The sequence below is a fragment of the Harmonia axyridis genome, chromosome 1 (assembly GCF_914767665.1).
Source record: "Harmonia axyridis chromosome 1, icHarAxyr1.1, whole genome shotgun sequence".
In the NCBI taxonomy this organism is placed as follows: domain Eukaryota; kingdom Metazoa; phylum Arthropoda; class Insecta; order Coleoptera; family Coccinellidae; genus Harmonia; species Harmonia axyridis.
In genome coordinates this window covers 59739629-59762986 of record NC_059501.1, presented here as the reverse complement: position 1 = coordinate 59762986, position 23358 = coordinate 59739629, and the positions used below count along the sequence as shown (strand labels likewise).

At 32.2% G+C, this 23358-nt stretch overlaps 3 protein-coding genes across 6 annotated transcripts in view; all 3 read left to right on the top strand.

Annotated features, from left to right (window-relative positions):
- Positions 1–17194, top strand: part of LOC123671222 (non-canonical poly(A) RNA polymerase protein Trf4-1-like) — a 34695-nt gene extending 17501 nt beyond the window's left edge. For 2 of the 4 annotated variants that reach the window (XM_045604950.1, XM_045604952.1), the window contains exons 2-5: positions 801–994; positions 2706–3289; positions 8528–8797; positions 9757–12443. In XM_045604950.1, coding sequence (XP_045460906.1) covers positions 801–994; positions 2706–3289; positions 8528–8797; positions 9757–9912 — 1204 coding nt within the window. In that variant the 3' untranslated portion in view covers positions 9913–12443. Of the gene's footprint in view, positions 1–800; positions 995–2705; positions 3290–8527; positions 8798–9756; positions 12444–12513; positions 12563–15107; positions 15413–16781 lie in introns of those variants that run through there. The other 2 variants (XR_006746066.1, XR_006746065.1) reach the window with 2 other exon arrangements.
- A 1085-nt stretch (positions 17195–18279) lies between these two features.
- LOC123671219 (proteasome subunit beta type-5) lies at positions 18280–20082 on the top strand. The gene is made up of 4 exons (XM_045604945.1): positions 18280–18505; positions 18574–18772; positions 18825–19018; positions 19738–20082. Exons 1-4 carry the CDS (start codon positions 18371–18373, stop codon positions 20035–20037), a joined length of 828 nt encoding a protein of 275 aa, XP_045460901.1. The 5' UTR covers positions 18280–18370; the 3' UTR covers positions 20038–20082.
- Positions 20083–21526: 1444 nt separating this feature from the next.
- On the top strand, positions 21527–22341 carry LOC123672453. Its single transcript, XM_045606549.1, has 2 exons — positions 21527–21707; positions 21764–22341. The coding sequence occupies exons 1-2, from the start codon at positions 21527–21529 to the stop codon at positions 22339–22341; spliced, it is 759 nt and encodes a 252-aa protein (XP_045462505.1).
- Positions 22342–23358: the final 1017 nt, after the last annotated feature.

Genomic DNA, 23358 nt, shown 5'->3' with positions numbered 1-23358 from the left:
CGAAGGACTTCATGACATGATTCCTCGATGAGAAGCAACAGGGGGTAGTTTTTTTTTTTCGAAATCGACCCCCCCTTTGAAGATGCATCCTTCAAAAGTTGTTGATGAATTGACAGTTTTTAATTTTTTCTACATGTACTAAAAAACACTGAGTCATAAAACTACATAATATGAAGCCCAAAGTCACATAATTTTTTTCGATCTCATAACTCAATTATTAGGGGTTGAAAACAAATAAAAATTATGGTTTCCCATTCTATTCTAAGGAAAAAATCCTCTTACAAAATTTCGATACAGTCGATACTTTTCTCAGAATACATACATCAAAAATTACAAACGGTGCTAACTAATTTCCATTTCATTTCATTGAATTAATGTTCCATGGATTGAAATACATATTCAAAGATTTTGTTGTTATTTTCAACCACTAATAAAGTTTTGGTATCAAAAAAATGTTGGAGCAACATCTACATAGTGCTTCATATTATGTGCACATATTATGACTCAGGGTTCTTTAAAACCCGTAAAAAAATTAAAAACCATCAACGATTTTTGAAGGCGGTATCTTGCTTGAAAGGGGGATCGATTTTAAAAAAAAATTTATATGAACACTCTCTGCTAATTTTCATCGAGGAATCATGTCCTTAAGTCCCTCGCATTTATTTGCATTCACATTCATATATTTTCTTCAAATTCCTAGTGAACTAATTCTATTATATATTTCTTCATGAGAATTGTTTTTAAAGTACTTCAAGTACCTCAGATAATCATAATTTTCTAAAAAATTCTTTTTATTACAGATTGCACCAAGAAATCGAGCATTTCTATTCATACATGAGCCCTACTGAGTTGGAACACCAAATTAGAGGAGACGTAGTGCAACGTATCAAGAGGATTATAATCTCCAAGTGGCCTGAAGCTCAAGTGGAAATTTTTGGTTCCTATCGTACTGGACTGTATCTACCTACGAGTGACATTGATTTGGTGGTTATAGGCAAGTATTCAATTAATCTTGGTGAATTTCAGTATTGAACATTTATTACAAAATTGCAATGGCAGAAATAATAATTTTTCCTATTCGGCACTAAGGAATAAGTCAAATGTCCAATTATATCTAACATTTTTATTCCAGAAGTAATCATAACAAAACTTTCATTTGGATATACTGGCAGGTTATTAAAAACCGTTGCCATGTGTGATCTTAAAAATTTGTTTTTGGTGACTTCATGAATATTGAGACATAATGAAATAAATGTTGATGAATTAAGTACCTATACAAAATATTTCAGATATTTCTGTAATTGTGCTATAAATTCTTAGCTCCTTGTGTGAGCAACTAAATACCACCAGATTTTAGAACTGGTTTGACTTTGTATACTTTCAAATAAAAATAAAAAATGTGGACAGGAAAACTAAACTCTCAAGAAATTTATTGAACATGAACTCGTATGTACTTCGGCAAACCTTCGAGGTATAGTGATACAGTTTATTAAATTTGATGTTATGAATTATCGGAAGAATTATAAGTAGTAAGTTGAATACAAATATTTGTAGTTGAAAAAAACATGTAGCACTATGATATGGACTTCTAACAATAAAAATTATAATAATTTTCATATTAACGTTGAATGTCTCAAAGAAAAAATTCATATCAGCATTTTTAGTTTTTTTATATCAACATAGATTTCTGAACATATGATACAAAATAGTCTTGTGGAAATAACTTATTCAAAAACAAGTACCTATTCTATTTTCTTGAAATTGGAAAATTTACATTTCTGAACAGTTCATAGAATTGTAGTTCTGCAAAAATGTGAGTTCAATACCTACCTGAATAATGTAATTTATATTTTATAATTTTTTTATTATACTAACAAGAAGAAAATTATTGCAATTGGATGTTTTAATGCCAGATACTTTGCTTTCATTAGGGTGGCACATGTTGTTCATTTTCAGTTAAAGCTTTCAACTCTGAATAAATTCAGTGCCTGTGAATTTGACTGTTCAAATTACTTCATTTCATATGAAAATTATAATCTCCACCTTTTTTCGAATGCACTATGTTCGACAGTCAACCTAATATCGTTGTCAGACTAAGGTCAACCTATATTCTGCAAATGGTGATCGATTAGAGTGTGGGAACCTTTGAACACTGCCAGGCAATAATAAGGGTTTGCCTTATTTTATTACTACATCCTTATTCTGATAATGAAAGCAGAGTAAATGGAAAGCCGAAATTTTTTAACTCTGTAGAACAATCTGGCCATGCAATCCATCAGTACAGTTAAAAGTTAAAGTAATCTGTGTTTGTTCAAATGAATAATAAATAAATAAAATAATGAATAATAAATATAAAATAAATACAGGTCTGCACAACAAAAAATTGGCATGGTGTATAATTATCTCACTTAAAATGTCTAATATATGATTATTTCCCAACCTTAAGGTGCTCACTGTATATTCTAACTAATGGGGTTTGAGTTATTAAGGTAGAGATATTTTCTCCATTTTTGAATTAATTTTCATGTCAACATGTTTACTTAGTTTGCATTCAAGTTGTATTAGATTACTTATACTAAAACAAAAAAAAATCTTTGACAGATAACCAAACCATTATACTAAATTATTTGCAATTAATAAAATGCATGAGTGCAGTCAAAGAGAATAATTTTTGTATAAAAAAATCTCATAGAATTTGTTTCCAGGTAAATGGTCAAATCTGCCTCTTAGAACTTTGGAACAGGAGTTTCTGGAAAAAGAGGTGGCGTTAGAGAATAGCATAAAAGTGTTGGACAAAGCTAGTGTACCCATAGTTAAGTTGACCGACAGAAGGACCGAGATTAAAGTGGACATTTCTTTCAATATGTCGAACGGTGTTAAGTCGGCCGAACTCATCAAAAACTATATTGCCAAATACCCAGTGCTACCCAAGTTAGTTTATGTTTTAAAGCAGTTCTTGCTCGAGAGGGACTTGAACGAGGTGTTTACTGGCGGCATTTCCAGCTACAGTCTCATCCTCATGTGTATTAGTTTCTTGCAATTGCACCCTCGACCAGACTATCTTAAACATGGAAACCTTGGGGTTCTTCTGATCGAGTTTTTCGAACTGTTCGGTAGGAAGTTCAATTACATGAAAACGGGTATTCGGATACGGGACGGAGGAAAGTACATCAACAAAGAGGATATGCAGAAGGAGATGATCGATGGGTACAGACCTAGTTTGTTGTGTATAGAGGATCCGCTCTTACCATCTAATGACATCGGTAGGAGTAGTTATGGAATTCTCCAGGTAAGATACCACTCAGAATAACCAATTTCATCTATTATATTAATTAATACATTAATTTATGTTGATTTAAGCAGTTAGTTTTTGCATTGCATAAATATTTTAAGAAAGAGAAACAAAAATTAAATCAATATTGAACGCTATTGAAATATATAATATAATAGAGAGAGAGAGAGAGAGAATAACTTTATTGAAAACTTTTTAAAGGGCTATGGACCGAGGTCGTCCTGCCCATGTACAATTTCTGTTTTAAAGTTTAATATTTTTTTTATAAGGTGTGAGTCTGTGAAATATAGAACATAAAGAATTTTAGGGTAGGCTAGGTGAGTATTGAAATATTGGTTGCACTGGTATCTTTCTTTTGGGTCTTTCCAGGTGGGATAAGAGTATAATATAATATAAACTAGTAAAAACTCATTTGAAATTTTATAGTCCACATATATAAAATATATTGAAAAACGTCTACGAGGATGTAATTGATGAAATTTGAATTTGATACCAAAACAATATGTTGAATTTATAAAGGGTAAGAAATTAACATTTTAAAATGAAATTTAGCTAACAATGTTATGAGACAAATAAATTATTCCATAGTCTTTTATATGTGGTTATTGCGAAACAAGATGGAACATTGAAACACAAATTTGCAAAATTATTCAAATTCACTGATTTAGGAGCAAATCTATAGAGATAAAAGCATGTGTGCAAATTAAGTCCCCCTCAATGATCTGTTGAATGAATAAAAAACACATAATACTGTTAAAGAATTGGAATGATTTTAGAGAAAAATAATGTCTGAATAATTATTTATAATACAAGAGCAGAAGGCATTGATATTTTTTCACGAGTTCAAAATTCAAAAACGAGCCACAATGTGTATTTTCTTGAATTCCCTGAATTTTTATTGAAATTGATGGAATATTTCCTTACATCGCACTATGGTTTAGTGATTTTTGCATTGATAAATGTAGGTTGACAGAACAGTTTTCTGTATCACAAATTTGACAAGCCTTCTGCTCTTGTATTATAAATAACTATTCTGTATTTTCTCAAATTAATTGAATTTTTATTGAAATTGATGGAATATTTCCGTATATCTCACTATCGTTTAGTGATTTTTGCATTGATAAATGTAGGTTGGTAGAATAGTTTTCTGTATCACAAATTTGTCAAGCCTTCTGCTCTTGTATTATAAATAACCATTGTGACATTGTTTTTTTTTCTAAGATTATTCAACAGTGAAAACTCCTTAACAGCATTATGAGTTTTTTATTCACTTAAAAGATCGCGTGGAGACTTAATTTGCATACATGTATTCCATTAATTTCAATAAAAATTCAGTGAATTGGAGAATAGTTATTTATAATAATGTGCAGAAGGAATTGATATTATTCCACTAGTTCAAAATTCACAAAAGGGTTTTTGAATGAATGAGTGTTAGAATGAGCCTTCTGTATGAGTATTATACATTATTTTCTCTAATTCACTTAAATTTGATTGAATAACGTTTAGTGATTTTTACATTGGAAAATGTGGCAGTATCTGTGCGAATCTGAGATATTCTCGCACGATTTTGTTCTACAAAATGTGATATAATGAATGAATTAGCCACAGAATTAGAGAAAATAATGTATAATTCACTCGTTCATTCAAAAACTTCTTGGCTCATTTGGACGCCGTGTCGATTATTTTTTGCATTGTGTTAAAATATAAGATTAAAAATTCATTAATCTTTCGATATGCATTGAAGGTAGTACGTTGATTTACTACCCATAGAAAGGTGATTTTGTAACTAGAACAAGCATGATCTCATGAATTGAATGAGTCTTCCGTTCTACAGTCAACACAGAAATCATCATTGTTGTTCAGATTTGACCTTGTGGCGTACGCATCGCATTTTTGAATAATTCGTAGCTCTTTACATCATTGCCGTCGGTATCGCATATCAATTATCTCGTATAGAGGTCATTTGTAAATTGCCGAAAACTATATCAACGTTGACTCATCCTGGACCTATCTCATTTTGGATAACGCTAAATTGCCACCGGTTTAGCGAGTGATCTAGTGAGCGAATCAACTTGACATTCAGAATTCTGATAAAGGTCGATGTCAAGATCTTGTTTGCGTTCAGAAATCCGCTTTTATGAATGGTAACAGTAACATTATCTCGCGTGGGGGAAGGAAGCAAGATTGCGAAAGTATGCTTATGTAGGTAGAACGGAAGTTTTATGGTCGATAAGGATTTCATATCTGATTAAAAATTGAATGTGTATCACAGGTGTTCGAAGGTGTACCATGTCAAATGAAAATTCATCTTATTTTCAAGGAAAAGTCCAGATATTGTATGAACTGTTTGTCAACGTACAGGGTGTCCCAAATTCGATGCTCACTGAGTCACAGAAAGAAACTCAACTACCATAATACTTGAATAAAAAAATCTTTAAGGTCCCCCCGAAATGATATCAGATTGCAGATCACAGATATCTTGATTCGTTCTCGAGTTCCAGGGCATTTAGGAAAAATTACTGTTTCAAATATATCGCTATATCTTGGTTTCTGTTCGAGATATTCGAAAAATTTTAAAACTTTTTTTTCAGTAATTTTTATGGTTTATATGATACGCATCACATATCATAGATATCAATGACTTAGAGACAATGTTTTAGAGGAGAGAATTGGTGTTTTTGAAATGGATATTTTTTTAACTCAATTTTAATACCGCAGATTTATAGAAAAGCATCTCGTTACCGGTTTTTCAAAGTTATTGAGTTTTTCGACTTCATCATTTTGATGGGACACCTTATACATATACATATAAATATTTTTAATTTATTTCGAGATTTAATTCTTTTTTTTTTTCTATTGTATAATTGCAATCAAGTCATATTTAGTGTGTCCCATGTAAAAAATGCCTTATATATCTAAAACGGTAATTAATTTTAGTGAAAACATTTTTTTATGATTTTTCGAATAACTTGAACAGAAACATTTGGAAATTATTTTTAATTAATGAGTTTCCAAATATTTTTCGACAAACGGCTTATTTTTTTTATCGCTTTTTCACATGTAAATTTTTTTCGAGACACCTTGAATTTTTAGAAAGCTCTAAATGAGCTGAACAAAATGAAAAAATAAATATACATATATGTCTACAGATTATTCCAATAAAAATAAATATATGATACCTATATGATTCAAAACTTTTTCGTATGAGCAAATATCGAATATAATATGCACAACTAACAATATTTTACGTGAGTGTAATATACTGTTACGCTATTCTAATTCTATTGATGAATGAACTATAATGTGTTGCTGCTAAAAGATTAAATTGAAGTAGAGTGCGGGGAATCCCCTAATACCGTTGATAAGTTGCGGCCAGCAACAGCTGCTTGTTTACATACCTTTTTCAAATCACAAAGTTAGGATTATATTGCTAAACATGTACATTCATATATTATCAGAAATCATAATCACGTGATTATATCTGTATAAGATACATAGTTATTCCAGCTAAGGAAAGGTGACAGGTTATGAGGACTATTCTTTATTATTAATTCAATAAAAACTGTAAGGTCTCTAGAAAAATTTTAATAATATTTGAACTTCACAGTTAACGTTTTGGAATATGTATATGTATTATTTCAAGAAAACTAAATTTTACATCTTCATATCGAAATCAGAAGGGGTACGGTAGACCATTACGCCGTATTGGCGTATTTATTAAGGTAATAAAACATACCATCGATTGCTGTCTTGGATTCTTCAGCATATGCAATGAATAAAAACATGCAAAAAACTATATTTATAAGTAACTAGCTCGATTTTAGAAGAAAACTCCTTGCGATAACATTCAATTACATGGTGTCTTTTTTTTTAGTTATTCAATTTCATATGCAAAGCAATTACCCAATTCAATCCAATAATTTTCATGAATTTATCATTCTGCCATCAAACTTCCAGAGAAATATAATCGACAACTCGAAATGTTATAAATATTTTTCATGAGTATCTAGTTAAAAGCTTAGTTACTTTCTGAAGTATTTTAAGTTTCTTTGAGTATGTAATTAGCTAATTTATTTATTTTTTATTTATTTATTCAGTTTCGGGATACAAACAGTAATACTTCCAAAAAAGTATCCTCTAATAAATTAGAAACTATTTTAACAACATCCTATGGTGTACATATGTGGCAACATAAATAACATGAAATAATAAAATAATCACTGAAAGAAAATTCCTCTGATACTCCGCTTACATGATTTCAAATATTCTAATATTTTGAAAGAAGTTAAATATTTACTAAAGTTACTTTTTAGATGCTGGATAAGATCATTTTTCACTTCATTATTTAAGTACAAATTGGGGCATTAGATAGGTATTAGGAATATTAGAAAGTTTTGGCATAAAAAATATTTTTTGTCACAATAAGCAGTGAAAAGTATCGAAGGGTCTAGTTATTTATTGTCAAAAAAAAAGGTAAAATACACTCACGTCTAAGTAACTGAGAACATTTTTCTAACAGCCCAAAGTTTAATGGTGATTTGATAAATACTATAGTAATATATGAAAGACAAATTAAAATACATTCGTCTCTATACAAAGTTATGGAAAATAATTCTGGGAACATAGGATTTACATTGTGATCAAAGAATATTAGGAATCCAATGTTTCAAGGACGATTTTTCATATTCTATGTACTAACTCAGATTTGGCAATATTATCTCTTGTTATTTGATAATATACTATATGCGAGGAACAGAGAAGAAATCCCATTGGTTAAATAAAGATGCAATTGTTTGAAATTTATTTCTTCTATCGCTTTAAAGGAAGGAAGGTATACATAGATATTCTCGAAATCAGTCGGTTTAGGACCTAGGTTATCCAAATTCTGATTTAGTATTTTGTAGGATAAGAGAGTGAGGTAGTCTTATGAATTTATTCTGCAATGTTTGCATGGTGACATCATGATCGTAATTCAACCATGTTGGACACTTTTTTATTCGAGATACGAGCGATTTGAAAATTTTCAGTGTTCAGTCTTTTAAGTCTGAAAATGAAATAAACATTTTTATTGAAAAAAAAAATCATAAACGAAAAAAACAAAACCAACTCATCAAAGTAAGTGCTCAATAACATTTCCCCATTGAGCTATTGGGACATGGCATTTTATAAATTCCTTGCTAGAAATATATTCTGTAATTAATTCACAAATTCTTTATGAAATTTTTTCTTCCTCAGGTGAAAAGGGCCTTCGAATATGCCTACTCTGTTTTAACAAATGCTGTACATCCGTTTTCCCAGTACTGCAACTGCCAAAATAATTCAATCCTAGGCAGGATCGTCAGGGTCACAGATAAAGTTGTACAGTATCGTAGATCCTTGGAGAGCTCGTTTAGGCATTTGGGAAGTCCACAAATATCCCCGATACCATCGCCCAAAAGGTCCAGTAGATCTCTGTCCAGTAGCGGTTCAGTTTCATCGTTTGATGAAAGTGGTGGCAGCTCCGAGGTATGAACATTGAAGTTTTGAACCGCAAATTTTAAATTGCATACAGGATCTTTTCAACTATGCAGGGTGAGACTTATAGGTGTACATAATATTCAACTATGGATTCTTCTCATCAACAAAGACTCACCCTGTATAATCATATACAGTAATGTATAAAATGATTTTTTTACATCCTGTTTAGAGGTGGGTCGAAAATATTGATATTTTACAGTTTGAGATTATCTTAATTTAATTATGATTCAGTTTGTGGTTAGGTTGAAAAAGGCATCTTTTGCAGTAGCTTATTTTTCTTAGAGCAATTTGTATATTCTTATATCATTTATTCATGTATGTGTTTCAATCATTAATTTGTTGATTAACGGTCTTTCATGATGAAATTTGAAATATATCCTTGAAAGTACATAGGAATAAAAATGATTTAATACCTACATGAGGGGTCGACGAAGTGCCTTATGTGCCAGTATTAAAATTTGCACTTTATTTTTTTTGTAATGCTTTAATTGTAATTCAATTTTCAATTTGTGCTACATTGTATGAGAAGACAGTTTGAATTTTTCGGTTGTATTGAATACAAACATTATGTTCACACCTAAATGTCCTAGGTCATAACAATTGTTGTAAGTTTCAAACTATGTACAACGCAAAAATGCTTTTTGCATTTGAATTCCATTTTGATCGGTTTTTTTTTCTGCGACTTTCAACGATAGTCTTCCAAAGGCTTTTTAGTAATCAAATAGAATAAAGCTTGTCAAAAATAAGTGCGCTTTCATTTTAGTTGTTCGGTTCCTACAGCAGCTTGACTTAATAACACTTCCAGTGCGGCCCCTCTATACAATATTCCAATTGATATATTCTTTCATAAAACACTACAAAATCCAATGACAATTCAAAGAACTTAAATTTCAATTATTAATCCTTAACTTGAGGTCTTAAAATAACGTCTTTGCTCTTTTTTTTAGGGTTCTGAGTCTTCTTCGAGGGATATTTCTCCCAACATTAATATACCTCAACGAAAAAACCACCAGAAAAACATCAACAGGAATAAGAACAGCAAAAAAATCAACTATAATCAGACCAATCTTGTTAAACGCAAAAAACCCACGACAAAACAATAGTATTTATTTTAGATTTTTTCAATTTTCTATGTATATATTGTAAATATTAGGTTATAGTCAGAATATGCCTCTGAGTAGGCATTTACGAGTACTCAATCGTGAACTGGTATTGCGATTCACAACTTCTTTTCTCTGTCATAACATCTGACCAAAAATGATTGTCCTAGGATTTTTAATTATGTATTTTTGAGTTTCTATATGTTACATTTCATCTTCAAAAGGATTGAAGGGAGATAATATCAATTTCTAGGGAAAAACAATGTGTCATATAATTATCTGCTATTGATTTCTCATTGAGTCTTATTCTTTTCTAGAAGACATAATTGCCCTTTTTGCTGATGGGATGCTGCATTATAGTCTCCAGATTTGGATTATATTGTACATTTATCTTTTTTCAAAACTATGTTGAAGATGATCAAAATTGACTCTGAGGAACTTCCATTTCAAAGGAAACCATTTTAGGTAATTATACTTAATTATTCCGAGGCTAATTGTTTATTGAAGAAAAGAATTTTAGAAATCAAATTTGTTTCCATATTTGTACATTTTTTTTGCAAATTATATTTAATTTGGTTTCACTCTATTGATACTTGAGTATCTACTTGAAAGAATAATAATTGATTTTAGTTCCTTTTATATTCTCACACCAAATATGTTCATAACTTATAGACTTGTGAAAAAAAAGAAAATTTCATAAAAACCATTGTGTACAGTTATAATCATCCATTATGTATAATTTTTCTTTATTTTTGTGTAATCAGACGGCAAATATTGAATTTTGAAGCAGTATATAATAGAAATTCATTACTATTCCTTAAAAAACAAAATGGAGTAATATATTATTTTACATCTTCAATTTATTTGTTATCTGACAATATTTCCGTTTTACTATTTTCCTTTTTGTATTCAGTGCCTTTATCAGGATTTGATACAAGTGAATCAAACTTAGTGTTGATATATTTCTTCTTCTTTTCATTTCATTTGAGTTGAAGTAATTTCTCACTGGTTGAATCTTCAAATCTGTAACATCTAATTAAACTTTCCTCAGTCTAAAAATTACTAAAATCATTCAAGTATTTTAACTGTTTCTATGATTTTTGAATTATACAGTCCTCATTTTTCTGTTTTTTAGCTATACATACATTTTTTCTCTTATATGTGTTGATAATACCATTTTATTTTTCCACATTTAAAAATGACTTCTTCAAATTAATGAATTTCATGTAAAATCATAAAAATTTTCAATTGAGCTGAGCTAATTGAATATTTTTCTACCTCTAAATATTTTTTTGAAGAATCAGAAAAAATAATTTATTATATATTTGAAATTATAACAGTAGATCTGCCAATGAAACTGAACTAAGTAGTTAATGATAGCTATCGAGCTTTTCCAATCGGCAGTTCATCTATTTCCTGTATTTATAATATTTGAAGTAGTTTCCATATTTTTCAAACTAAAATACATTTGAAAATCACTTTATACTCCAGTATTCAAAGCAAAACTTCCACTAGTCAGCTATTATGATTGTTACAATGAGATAGCGTAGTCGATTGAGTAAAAATATTCGTCTGAATAGGCATATTCTGAAATTATGTACAGCAATCTCTAACCTCAAAAAAAAACCAATTGGTATATAGGAAAATTTTTGAGTGCCATTTTAAGATCATATTCTTGTTGTCAGTTTTAACTCTTGGGTTATCAATTATTACTTATTTCATCTTAAAGTGAATTTAAATCGATTCTTATTGCTGCTTTATGCATTACCAGCAATCTTTCACAATTCATAATGTTGATTACATTTTCATCCAAATGTGCATTCAAAAATTTTCTGATGTATTTTGCATAATTCTAGTTCATATTGATATGTGATATTGAGGATAGGATTAATATTTGTAGATATTAAATATTATCAAGGTTTCCTACCACAAATCAGAGCTTTAGATATGATTTTTGGTCTTGATATACTTTGAAGACTTGATGTAAAAATGATCCTTGCTGACAAAAGTTTGTCATGTTAATATTTTGACTGTTTTAAGTCATTTATGTAGATATAAGTCATAAAATATTTATTCACAGGGATTTTCAAAATATAAATTTATATCCCTCAGTAAAACTTCCATACACCTCATACACAGATTGTTGTTTTCCTTGTTTTTATTTTACTTTAATTCCATTTGATCAATTGGCTCTTGTTATTAATCATCCTCCATTTTTATTTTCCTTTAAAATATTATTTTATTTGTATTACAATTACTTTAAATTTGGATCTATGTTGAGATATATTGAATTTTTACAGTATGGTTGTTAATAATAATAATAAGTATTTATAAAATATATAGTTTTTAAGGCTGTAAGACTATGTATAATCTTATTAAAAAAACTAGAATTTTTAATGAGAATAGACTAATGTCAAGTACAAAATTTAAGATACAAATGGAAAAATCTTCGAAAAAAATTTAAACTAGCGCCAAGAATTTTTTTCACAAAAATACCAAATTCTGTTCAAATATATTTTGCTCTTGTGCGCGGACTTTGTGTTTCATTGATTAACCTTTGTAGGAAATTTAAACTTTACCCTAAGTTTCCCCTGAATTTTTCAGATTTTTGGAGGTGGGGGAAGAGGGAATGAAGATCTCCCAAGTCCAGCTGGTAAGTTCATCCCTAAGAATTGGAAACATATCATGCGTGTTTTCTGAACAATCCCATACTGCATTGATTCCAATTTAAATAATTTCCCAAAAACTATCATAACCACCAAATTGAAGATGTGGTTCCAGCTATTTTATCGATTCCTACTCAATTTCAAATCTATGTATTGCTCATACTGTGAGAAATATTATTCCACACCTCGCTTGGTAGATTAATGAAATTGGGCTTTTGAGAGGTCGTTTCTATGGAAACGCAAGAAATGAACAGATAGTGTAGACAAAGGCCATATTGAATTGAATTAGGTACATTACTTGAATTGTTTAAATTTGTGCAGTTGTAGTTGTATATTGTGCAACAAGTGGGGAAAGTCCAACTTTTCTCGCCTTTCAGGCTCGTGCCGCAAACACACGAACGAGAAAAGGTCTTTCTCCACATGTTGCACACTATACTTTTCCTACAACTGCACAAATTTCAATAATTCAAATAATGGACTTGATTCAAATCAAAATGGCCTTCGTTGACAGTATGTACTGATTTATTGCATTTCCATACGACTCAAAAGCCGAATTTCATTGGTCTACCAAGCAAGGTGCCGTGAGAAATAATATTTCCCACAGTATGAGCAATACATAGTTTTGAAATTGAGTAAGCTATGAAGAATACGCTACTTTTCATAGCAGTTGTAGGAAAAGTATAGTGTGCAACATGTGAAGAAAGTCCTTTTCTCACTCGTGAGAAACGGTGAATTGTCCCCACTTGTTGCACAATATACTATTCTCATATGGCATCCAAATGCTCAAAAATATTATGAGCGAAAAAGTAACTGAATTTATGAAATTGGGTACCTACTGTAAAATACAATACTTCTTACTGGAATCCCTTAAATATTCTCTATTCATTTTATGCAATCATTGTTGAATCATTAGCGAACATGTTTAAACTGAATACAACGATTAATGGTTTATTGAAAATTAACATAATTATTGCTTAGTGATGGAAACTAGCGATTTATTTGTAATGTGCTATTAGGCTTTCTTCCTTGAGCTTAGACACAAGCAAATCGGTATGTCCTAAAAATAAACCTTCCCATTCCGATAAACTCAAGTTGCTGAGTTGGCCTCAGTTCATGAATCTCGTCCATTATGAATCCACTCATCCTCAACATTTTCTATGTTGACAGTCAGTTGTAAAGTATTCTGATACGAGAGGTTATTTATTATGTGGCTCTTTCTTTTTCCATTTACAGATTATTCATCTGTTTTCTGTTCGCAATTTTTTAGCATGGTAAAAAAGTTACCAGTAGGCGGGTCTAAGTCTACCACCAATATGGCAGAATAAGGATCCGGGTCGGATTGAGTAAACTTTTACCAGATATAGGCTATTGTAACAAGCAACTTTGCAAAATTCTCCCAATCTCAATGTGTTCTCTGTTCACACCCATTTTCTCATTTAATAGCATGCTGAAAATGTAACCAGTAGGCGAGGCTTCGGCTACCACCAATATTGCAGAATAAAGATCTGGGTCGGATTGAGTAAACATTTTTTTTCAGTTATAGGCTATTGTGATAAACACGTTTGCAAAAATTCTCAATCTAAATGTGTTTTCTGTTCGCATTCATTCTCACAAAATGGTTTCTCAGAAGCATGCTAAAAAATGTTACCAGTAGGCGGAGCTAAGGCTACCACCAATTTGGCGGAATAAAGATTTGGGTCGGATTGAGAAAATTTTTATCAGATATAGGTTATTGTAACCAGCACCCTTGCAAAATTCTCTCAATATTAATGTGTAATAGTGTTGAGTGATAGAGAAGTAATATTCTTATTTTCATCAATTGGAAATTTTTACTCAATGTAAAAGTAAAGTCGTTCTCGAGCCAAATTTCAAAGGGTGCCCTCTCTCTGAGAATTGCGGTGTTTCATCTCGAGATCAATGGTGGAATCTTCAGCTAGGCAACCCAGTGAACTCTGCATAATTCACCTTTCCACTCCATCATGAGGAGGGGTGACTGCCGTAATTCGGCGGCCAGCCACACCCGTAACGCCATCTCTCGAGCATGCAGAATCACTACACACTTCCCCGCCAGTACCGACGACGCCATAGTGGAGGAGGAGGTGCGAAGGAATACTCGGGGAGAGAGTGCAAGCGAGTTGTGAGTGCGGAAAAGCAAGGCTCTAGCGTGCCATCGGCGCTGTACATGTTGTCGGTCGCTTGTGTTCGATCAACACGCTAGAAACCTCAGAGGAAAGAAAATATTTTCTTTCCTCTGAGCTAGAAACCGTGGCGTTGAGCGGGGCAATGGGTCGCCACAGCGCTCCAACATAGTCGCAGCTGCAACACTGCAATTCCTTGATCAAGAAAGATTCAAAGACGCACCTTCGAAATTGGCTGAGAATAAACATTAAGTATTGAATTGACTCGGCCTTTACTTGACAGAAATTCATTTGAATCGAAATTAAATCACAGTTAATCTATTTCCATTTTTATGTTTCATAAGTATAACATGCATTTCACTACACAGTATATAAATAAAATATCAAATTTCAGTTGAAAGTGGAAATAAAACGAAAAATGATATTGATGACCAATAGACGCAAATGATATAATTTATTCATCGAATATTTTCAAGAAGAATGATATTATAGATGAAGTTCATATAATGGCATAGAAGGTGAAAGCACAAATATAGTTTTCGGAACCTGAAGAAAGAAAGATATCTGTACCCACATATACTAACTGGACTATTGGATTGGTATAAGAGAAAGCAAGAAGGATGATAAACAAGGAGTTATGAATGATATAAAAACAATTAATATATTTCTAAATGGCAGACAGCAGCATAATTTGTCAAGGTATTCATATATATTTTCTTTAGCTATTCGTTGATGAATTGTTTTATGTCCGAAATTCTCCACATTTAAAAATATTTAGAATTGTATGAGCTTTCAAATACAAACCCTGTTTCCATCATCTGATTATGAATTTACAAAAATAGTAAATAAGTAGGAGTACTTCTGGATGATGGTCCTTAGACTCAGAGTTGAGAGGATATAATATATTAATATCCATTTTGAATTGGATTACTTTCTAACTTTCATACACTACTGTGTCAAAAAAGTATCAACAATTGTTCTGTATAATATTCCATGGCCTTCGCTAAAACGAATATCCTATTTTCAAATAAGTTTTTGAGCGCTCGTTCACTGAACTATTTTCTTATAGTATTTTTTTGTTCATAATTTAAGTAATATCGCTCTTTGCGAGGCGTATACATGAAAACCGAGTTGTGATCTTTCGAATTATTTCGACTGGTGCTCCAATATTTTTTCTTTCGATATTTTTGGGCGCCCCTGCGGTCCTTGCGCCCGTGACAAGTGCCACCTTTGCCACGCCCTAGATACGGTCCTGTATCCTAACAAGTTTCGTTTTCGAGACACAGACGGTGTTAAAGTTAAAAAAAAACAGTTTTTTACTTATAACTCTAGTATTATTTCATTCATTGTTTTAATTTTAATTATTGAAGTCTAGATAATGTAATGTTTGGAATTAGGTAAGTGTCTCTTGCCAAAATGATTCAATGGCGTAGATATAGGGATACGGATTTTTTATTCAAACTTCAACACCCTGTGTCTCGAAAACGATGCTTGTTTTAGGATATATGTTTATATAAACTTTTTTCCATGGAAAGAGTTGTTCTATCCGACACCAAAGTTACTGCACTAAAATCTGGACCACCCCCTGTATACAGCGTGTCCGGAAAAATGTGGGAAATCTCTCAGATTCAGATAAAACATAAAAAAATTAGATGACAAGTTCCCATCATTTTTTTTTCCTAGCGCCCCTTCCTACGCAGATACGTCCTCGTAAATGCCGTCACTGGAATCCATTTTACTGGAATAAATTTCAAATTATTTAATATAATTTAAAGAAAATTTGATATGATGAACAGAAGTAAGGACCTCTTACAATACTGCCCTTAAATTTAAATTAATTATAGCTCTGCTATAGCGAGGTGATATTTCTGAAAAAACTTGTTTTAAAAATGATATGGAATATTATTGATTTCTGACTCGATAGCATATTAAAAAAGAACAGTTTTGTGTCTACATATAGCGATACAATAAAGAAAATTGGCTGTTTCTTCAAGCGAGTTTTTTGAATGACCATCGAAATGTATAATGTGCACATCATTGAAAACATTTTTAATGTAGATTTTTTCAGGCCTTCAGTTGGATATGATATTCAAAAGCCTGTACAATATGTTGAAATGAATTATTTGTACAGAATACACATGGAAATATTGAACTTGAAGATTAAAATGGAAACAATAACTTGATTGAGATGAGCCATTGCATAATAATATGGTAAACAAGAAAGAACTAGCATAGAATTAGCAGATAACATGAACCAGATCGGACGAAAATTATCTGTATATAATGAGATGATTGCGAAAAATCCTTTTGTGTCTAGACCTTAGGAGCACCAACAAGAAAAGTTTCTGTACAAACGAAGAATTAGTCTGCAAGATTGTAAACACAAGCATGTTATATATTTATTGTGATAAAATGAGAAAAAAAATGTATTAGAAATATAATTCAGAGAATTCATTTACAAATACAACCTTACAAAACCCATTCATATCTCTGAAGTAGTTTCTATCAATATTTAATTGATGTGTTTTTCTTCATATCAATACATTTTTGAATATGATAATTTAACAATTCCGCTTCAGGAATTGAATGTCAGTCTATCAATATACTCCTACACTACTGACAAACATTCCATAATATTACTACGTGAGATTTTTCAACAGATATTAACTATAATATATTATTTATAGTTTTCACTTAATATCAAAAATAGTTTTTTCCTGATTTTAACCAATGAAAAAAATTGTAGAAAAGTATTGACTTGATGTCAGGAGCTTTTGAGCGCTCTTTAATTCATGCGCCTATTTTGCTCCCTTGGAGACTCAGAACTGAATTAGGCATTAAATATTCGAGTAGTTATTTTGTACGAACTAAATTTCAACCTAATTTGATGTGTTTTAATAGAAATACATATTGGATGGGTTTTTTCGATGTTTGCTTGAATTTTTATAGTTCTGGTAACGTATGATTATGATTCTGGTAACGAGGTTGAAATTGTTATTTTACTTAGATATAAATGCAATTAATTCAAATCCTTAGTTCTAGAAAAACAATTTCAAATGGCCAGGTTTACGGAACTTCTACTATAGGATTCGGGAAACGAATGCTCAAAATTTAAATCGAAATCATTAATTTTATGTTTGGTCGAATAAAACAATTATAATGCCTATAAACAGAGTACATATTATTATGCCTCTTCAACAAACCAATAGCTAAATATTTGATCAACAGCTAAACCAATGTTTGAATGGAGCAATGAGCCTTTTTGTTTTCAAGTCAAATTAGAAATTATATATTATTTCATTTTTTCAGGGCATTAACATGCACTATGGCAAATAACCTGTCTATATTGTTTAAATGTCCCTCATTGAGATTGTTTGTAAGATTTCTCAGAAGCTTCAATCCATTTAGGTTAAAAAAAACTAGTACAAAGAAATTTCAAATCATCAACTAACAATGTACTGAATGTACTCATTGCAATAATTCTACTAACGGCTACTATAGCGCTCTAATCTCAAATAATCTATGATCTCTGTCAAGTTCAAAATTGCTGTCAATAATTAGAACTGTCATTTATCTGTGTCTTGTTTTTGCTGTATCATTCAAATAAGAGGATTATATAGCAAGTTTTCTGAATCGTAATAAAATAAAATATTCACTATGGCTCTAGCTGAATTATGTGGAATGCAAGATCGAATTGGACCAAAACAGGACACGGATTTTCATGGTGAAATTTACCAGATGAGTGGTAATTTTATCAATAATGCCTCTCTTGGTATACCACCAATGATAAAAGTATGTTTCAACTTTTTTCCAATGCCGTTTTTCTTATAAGACATTATTATATATCAGTATACTTGTAGCCTATTGGATTATCTCCAAATTTTTCTAAAGATGATAATGGAAGAGAAGTAAAAATCAACTTTGATCATGGAACGACAACTCTAGGCTTTATGTACAAAAATGGTATTGTTCTAGCTGTTGATTCCAGGGCAACTGGTGGCCAATACATAGGATCACAGACAATGAAGAAAATCGTTGAGATTAATGATTTTTTGTTAGGTACTTACTATAAAATTGTATCAACACTTTATTCACCATTTAAACTTGTTAGGAACCTTGGCTGGAGGAGCAGCAGACTGTGTTTATTGGGATAGGGTATTATCAAAACAATGCCGTTTGCATGAACTTCGAAACAGAGAAAGAATATCTGTTGCGGCTGCTTCTAAATTGATGTCTAACATGGTATATAATTACAAGGGTATGGGTCTTTCAATGGGAATGATGCTTGCTGGATGGGATAAGAGGGTAAGTTATATTTTAACTTCATATGAAATGTTTTAGATATTCATCTGATGTTTATAAAATTCATTGAACTTTCTAGAAATGTAATAAATTATGTTGAAGTGAATACTTCTCTTTATGCAACTTGTTTAGGAAAAATTTCGGTTATTTGAAATTGTCAACTTTAGACTTGCTCGAGGCGTCCTGTAGGTTGTTGGTTTTTAACACCGCATCAAAGTAATTATATGCACTGATGTTGCACCACTTGTTTCCATGTATAGACGGGTGCGGTATACAGTCGGAACGGCAGCATGTTACATTTATAAGTTACGTAACGATGTTACAAACAATTGTTATGGGACAGAGTTACAATACGATGTTTTGTTCTATGTCTGTACACGCCTTTAGGTAATCCACTGGTCTTTGTCATTTCAGGTTAAATGTTCAAAATTTCACCCACATAAGCAAACACCTTGTTCTTTAGTTTTGAAGAAAATATTATCTTGAATGAAATTAATGAAACTTCTGTTGTGTCAAAAATTTTAGACTAATAACAAGTGGTGGTTTGTGTATGTGATCAGGTTACATAAAATATTGAAAATCGATATTAATAATATTTGGGCCATACCCTTTATCAACAAAATTCTTATTTGAACCAATATTTACAAACATCGTAAAAGATTAAATTTGTGGTAAAGAAAAGAACATAGAATATATATTAAAACTTCATAAATTTATTCTAGGGACCTCAGCTCTACTATATAGATTCTGAAGGTACTAGGACACCTGGAAAAATTTTCAGTGTTGGTTCTGGATCGATTTATGCTTTTGGTGTCTTAGATTCAGGTTACAAATGGGACTTAACTGATCAAGAAGCATATGATTTGGGCCGAAGGTCAATTTATCATGCAACACACAGAGATTCAGCTTCAGGAGGTATTATCAGGGTATACCATGTAACAAAAGATGGATGGATTCATATTGATAATAATGATTGTAATGATCTCCATTATAAATATTTGGAAGAGAAAAATAATGTTTGAAATTTGTAATTTTTATAATAAAAAATAAGGAAATTGAATTCAAAAGATTAGGTTATTTCTATGCAAAATACCCAAGATTGTAGTTTTGTTATTACTTTTTTGTTTCACATGCCTTTCAATTTGTTTTATTTAACAGTAAGTTTATTTATTGGTATACCACCTCAATATTAATTTTATCACCTTTCTACTTGCTTCAACCTCCAAATTTAGCGCTTTATTCTTTTTTTTATAATATATTGCAATTCAATCAGTTAACATTACGGCCATTTCAATATTTTGGAGGCAGAGTTGTGTAACATGAAAAGAATTATTTTTGAAGTGAATAACTAATTGAAAACTTTGACACCATTGAGGAAGAATACAACCACTTAAAATCTTGCTTACACTCAGCGGCATCGGAAGCATTAGGCACTCAAAACCAACAGAGCAAACGAAGAAAACCATACTGGTGGGATGATGAAATAGAAGGTGAGATACCAGAAATACCTAAGTTCTGGAAAGGCTTATGACAAAGAAGAATACAAAATTCAACAGAAAAAGGTTAGGTATATGATCGCAAAGAAAAAGAATGATAAGTGGAAGAACACATGCCAGCGACTAAATGCCTACCTCGGGGGGAAAAGGAGTACTGAAAGCTGGAGAGTACTGAAGAAAATGAGGAACGACACAACTAAGGAAATCATTTCACCTATAACACCTAATGAATGGAAACAACATTTCACTGACATGCTCAATGAAGATAGGCAAGAATTCACAACAACAGGATATGCAGATGTTAACATAACAACTCAAGGAACACCAGTTACGATAAATACAAGAGAAGTTGAAGATGTATGTCAACAGTTGAAAAATGGTAGATCTCCCGGACCTGGTAACATCCCTGCTGAATTGATAAAGTATGGATCAGACAAACTGTATGAGAGGCTGAGAAACCTCTTTCAAAGGTGTATAAACGAGTCAGCGGTGCCCAGTGAATGGAACACATCTTACACCACAACCATTCATTAAAAAGGCGACAAGAGTAGATGTGACAATTACCGTGGTATATCCGTTTCGAATACCTTGAGCAGGACCTATGGAAGAATCCTCAAAAAGCGGATAGAGGAAGAATACAGTCAAATGGAGGCAGAAGAACAAGCCGGATTTAGAGCGGACAGATCAACGATTGATCATCTTTTTACAGTCACTCAGTTCATTGAGAAGAAACTGTCCTTCAATCAAGAAGTACATTTGCTCTTTGTCGACCTTAAAAAAGCATACGATAGTATACCGTTGGGAGATCTTGCAAGAAAGCAACATCAATGTGGAAATACTCAAAGCTGTCAAATCGCTGTACGAGAATCATGGAGCGAAAGTTAAATTAGGAAATAAGCTCACTTGGAGATTCAGCGTGTCAAGTGGATTGAAGCAGGGATGCTGTTTGTCACCTTCATTATTCAAAATATACCTGGAACGAGCACTTAAGGTTTGGAAAAGCAAATGCCACAATATGGGTACTCCATTGGATGAGGAAACAACACTCTACACGCTTTCGTTTGCGGACGATCAAATTGTGATAGCCCAGGATGTAGATGACCTGAACTACATAACGCACAAATTGGTAGAGGAGTATGCCAAATGGGGGCTGGAGGTGAACATACAAAAGACACAATACTTGTGCATTGGTGGTGGTCAGCAGAGCTCTGATCTGGGCCTGACTTTGTCTAGCTCTCAATCAATAAAACAGTGCAAGGCCTACAAATACCTGGGATTAAGAATATCGGAGGATGGAGTTCTCAAAGAATCGATACGAGAAAGGAAGGAGGCAGGAGGGCGATATCGATGCTCAATGGTGTTTTATGGGATAAAAATATATCCAAAGAAAATAAAAAAAGGATTTACAACACAATTGTTAAGAGCATTGTAACGTACAGCTCGGAAGTATGGCCAATAAAGGCTAAAACTGAAAAAATGCTCATGGTTACCGAGATGGACTTCTGGAGAAGATCGGCGGGCAGATCAATAATAGAGAGAATTCGTAATGAAAGAATAAGAGAGATAATGGGTGTCAAAAGTAACATCGTGAATGACATCCGAACTAAACAGCTCATATGGTTCGGCCATGTACAGAGGATGCCAGACAATAGAATTCCGAAGAAAATCTTTAAATGGACCCCACAAGGACGTAGAAGAAGAGGAAGACCTAGAAAAAGTTGGAGGGAAGGTGTCGACAAAGAAATGAGAGACACCGGCCTAGACGAAGAACTATGGAGAGACCGGGCCGAATGGCGATTAGAAATCGGAAGACGCCGGAGAACGTTTTGACCCGATACTTATATATACAAAATATCCCCGATTTGTAACCAAATAGCTTCAAGACGAAGTAGGCCATCGGAAAGAATGGTGCAGAAAATGGCTAATCAAATTGAACCGTGTAGCTGCTCTTTTGTCAAACCTTTCGGTCATGTCCAAATACAGACGTGATATATTTGGGTATCATGGATAAGATCAACCAGCACCTGTAGTACACTGTAAAAAAGGGTACAATGGTTCTAGCTAAATTATCTTCTCAACATGTCTGCCTATAACAATTTGATAATACATAGTACTATTGCGCCATTGTAACGCTTCAATGTGATGGACGAAAATCTCTTTCAAAACTCTTGGGAAAGCTAAAATATAACCCGTTTAGATAATATTTAAGTAGGGTTTTATTACACCGCGACCTTATGGTCTATTGCGCCTCCCATCATAGCTGTTCTCGCCATTAATCGTGATAGTCTACAGCTTGCCCTCTAGTTCTAGAGTTCTAATTAACTTATGTATCTGAGATGGCTTCAAGCGGGTTACTTCCTCACTTCTACAAGTCTTGTTTACATAATTTTTTGCATTGGCTGACATTACTTCACTAGGCGATCTGGAGTTTTTCCTCCTTCCCGCAGAATCAACACTAGCCATTTTCTCATGAGATGCTTCCTGAGGCAGCAATGATCTGTAAGGAATCCAGTGAGAAGATCTAGGATATTCTGGCTAAGATTCAAATAATTCTTGTATCTCTCCAATAACAATTGGCGCCACACGTTGGGCGCCAATTGTTTTCAATCGAAATATCAAATTTGAAATTGAGTATTCTATTCCAAAATTGAAAATAATAGAGTCGATCCAAAGCAGTACATTTATATATACCACGAAAAAATTCTGGGCCAATAAAATGAGTTTGTGTTTCTCTTCTGGCAAGTGTGTTGACCTCTTCATATCCTTCACAAGTAAATGGGAATCTGTTTAAAATTATCAGGAAAACAAAATGTTGAACGGCCGTTTTTTACGAAACCCTTAGACGGA

What these genes read in the sequence shown, in the direction of transcription:
- LOC123671219 (XM_045604945.1), top strand. Translation starts at nt 18,371, where the DNA reads ATGGCTCTAGCTGAATTATGTGGAATGCAAGATCGAATTGGACCAAAA. An exon ending in GTATACCACCAATGATAAAA is followed by an intron (nt 18,506 to 18,573) that starts GTATGTTTCAAC and finishes GTATACTTGTAG; the next exon opens with CCTATTGGATTATCTCCAAA. An exon ending in GATTAATGATTTTTTGTTAG is followed by an intron (nt 18,773 to 18,824) that starts GTACTTACTATA and finishes TAAACTTGTTAG; the next exon opens with GAACCTTGGCTGGAGGAGCA.
- LOC123672453 (XM_045606549.1), top strand. Translation starts at nt 21,527, where the DNA reads ATGGGTACTCCATTGGATGAGGAAACAACACTCTACACGCTTTCGTTT. An exon ending in ATACTTGTGCATTGGTGGTG is followed by an intron (nt 21,708 to 21,763) that starts GTCAGCAGAGCT and finishes TCAATAAAACAG; the next exon opens with TGCAAGGCCTACAAATACCT.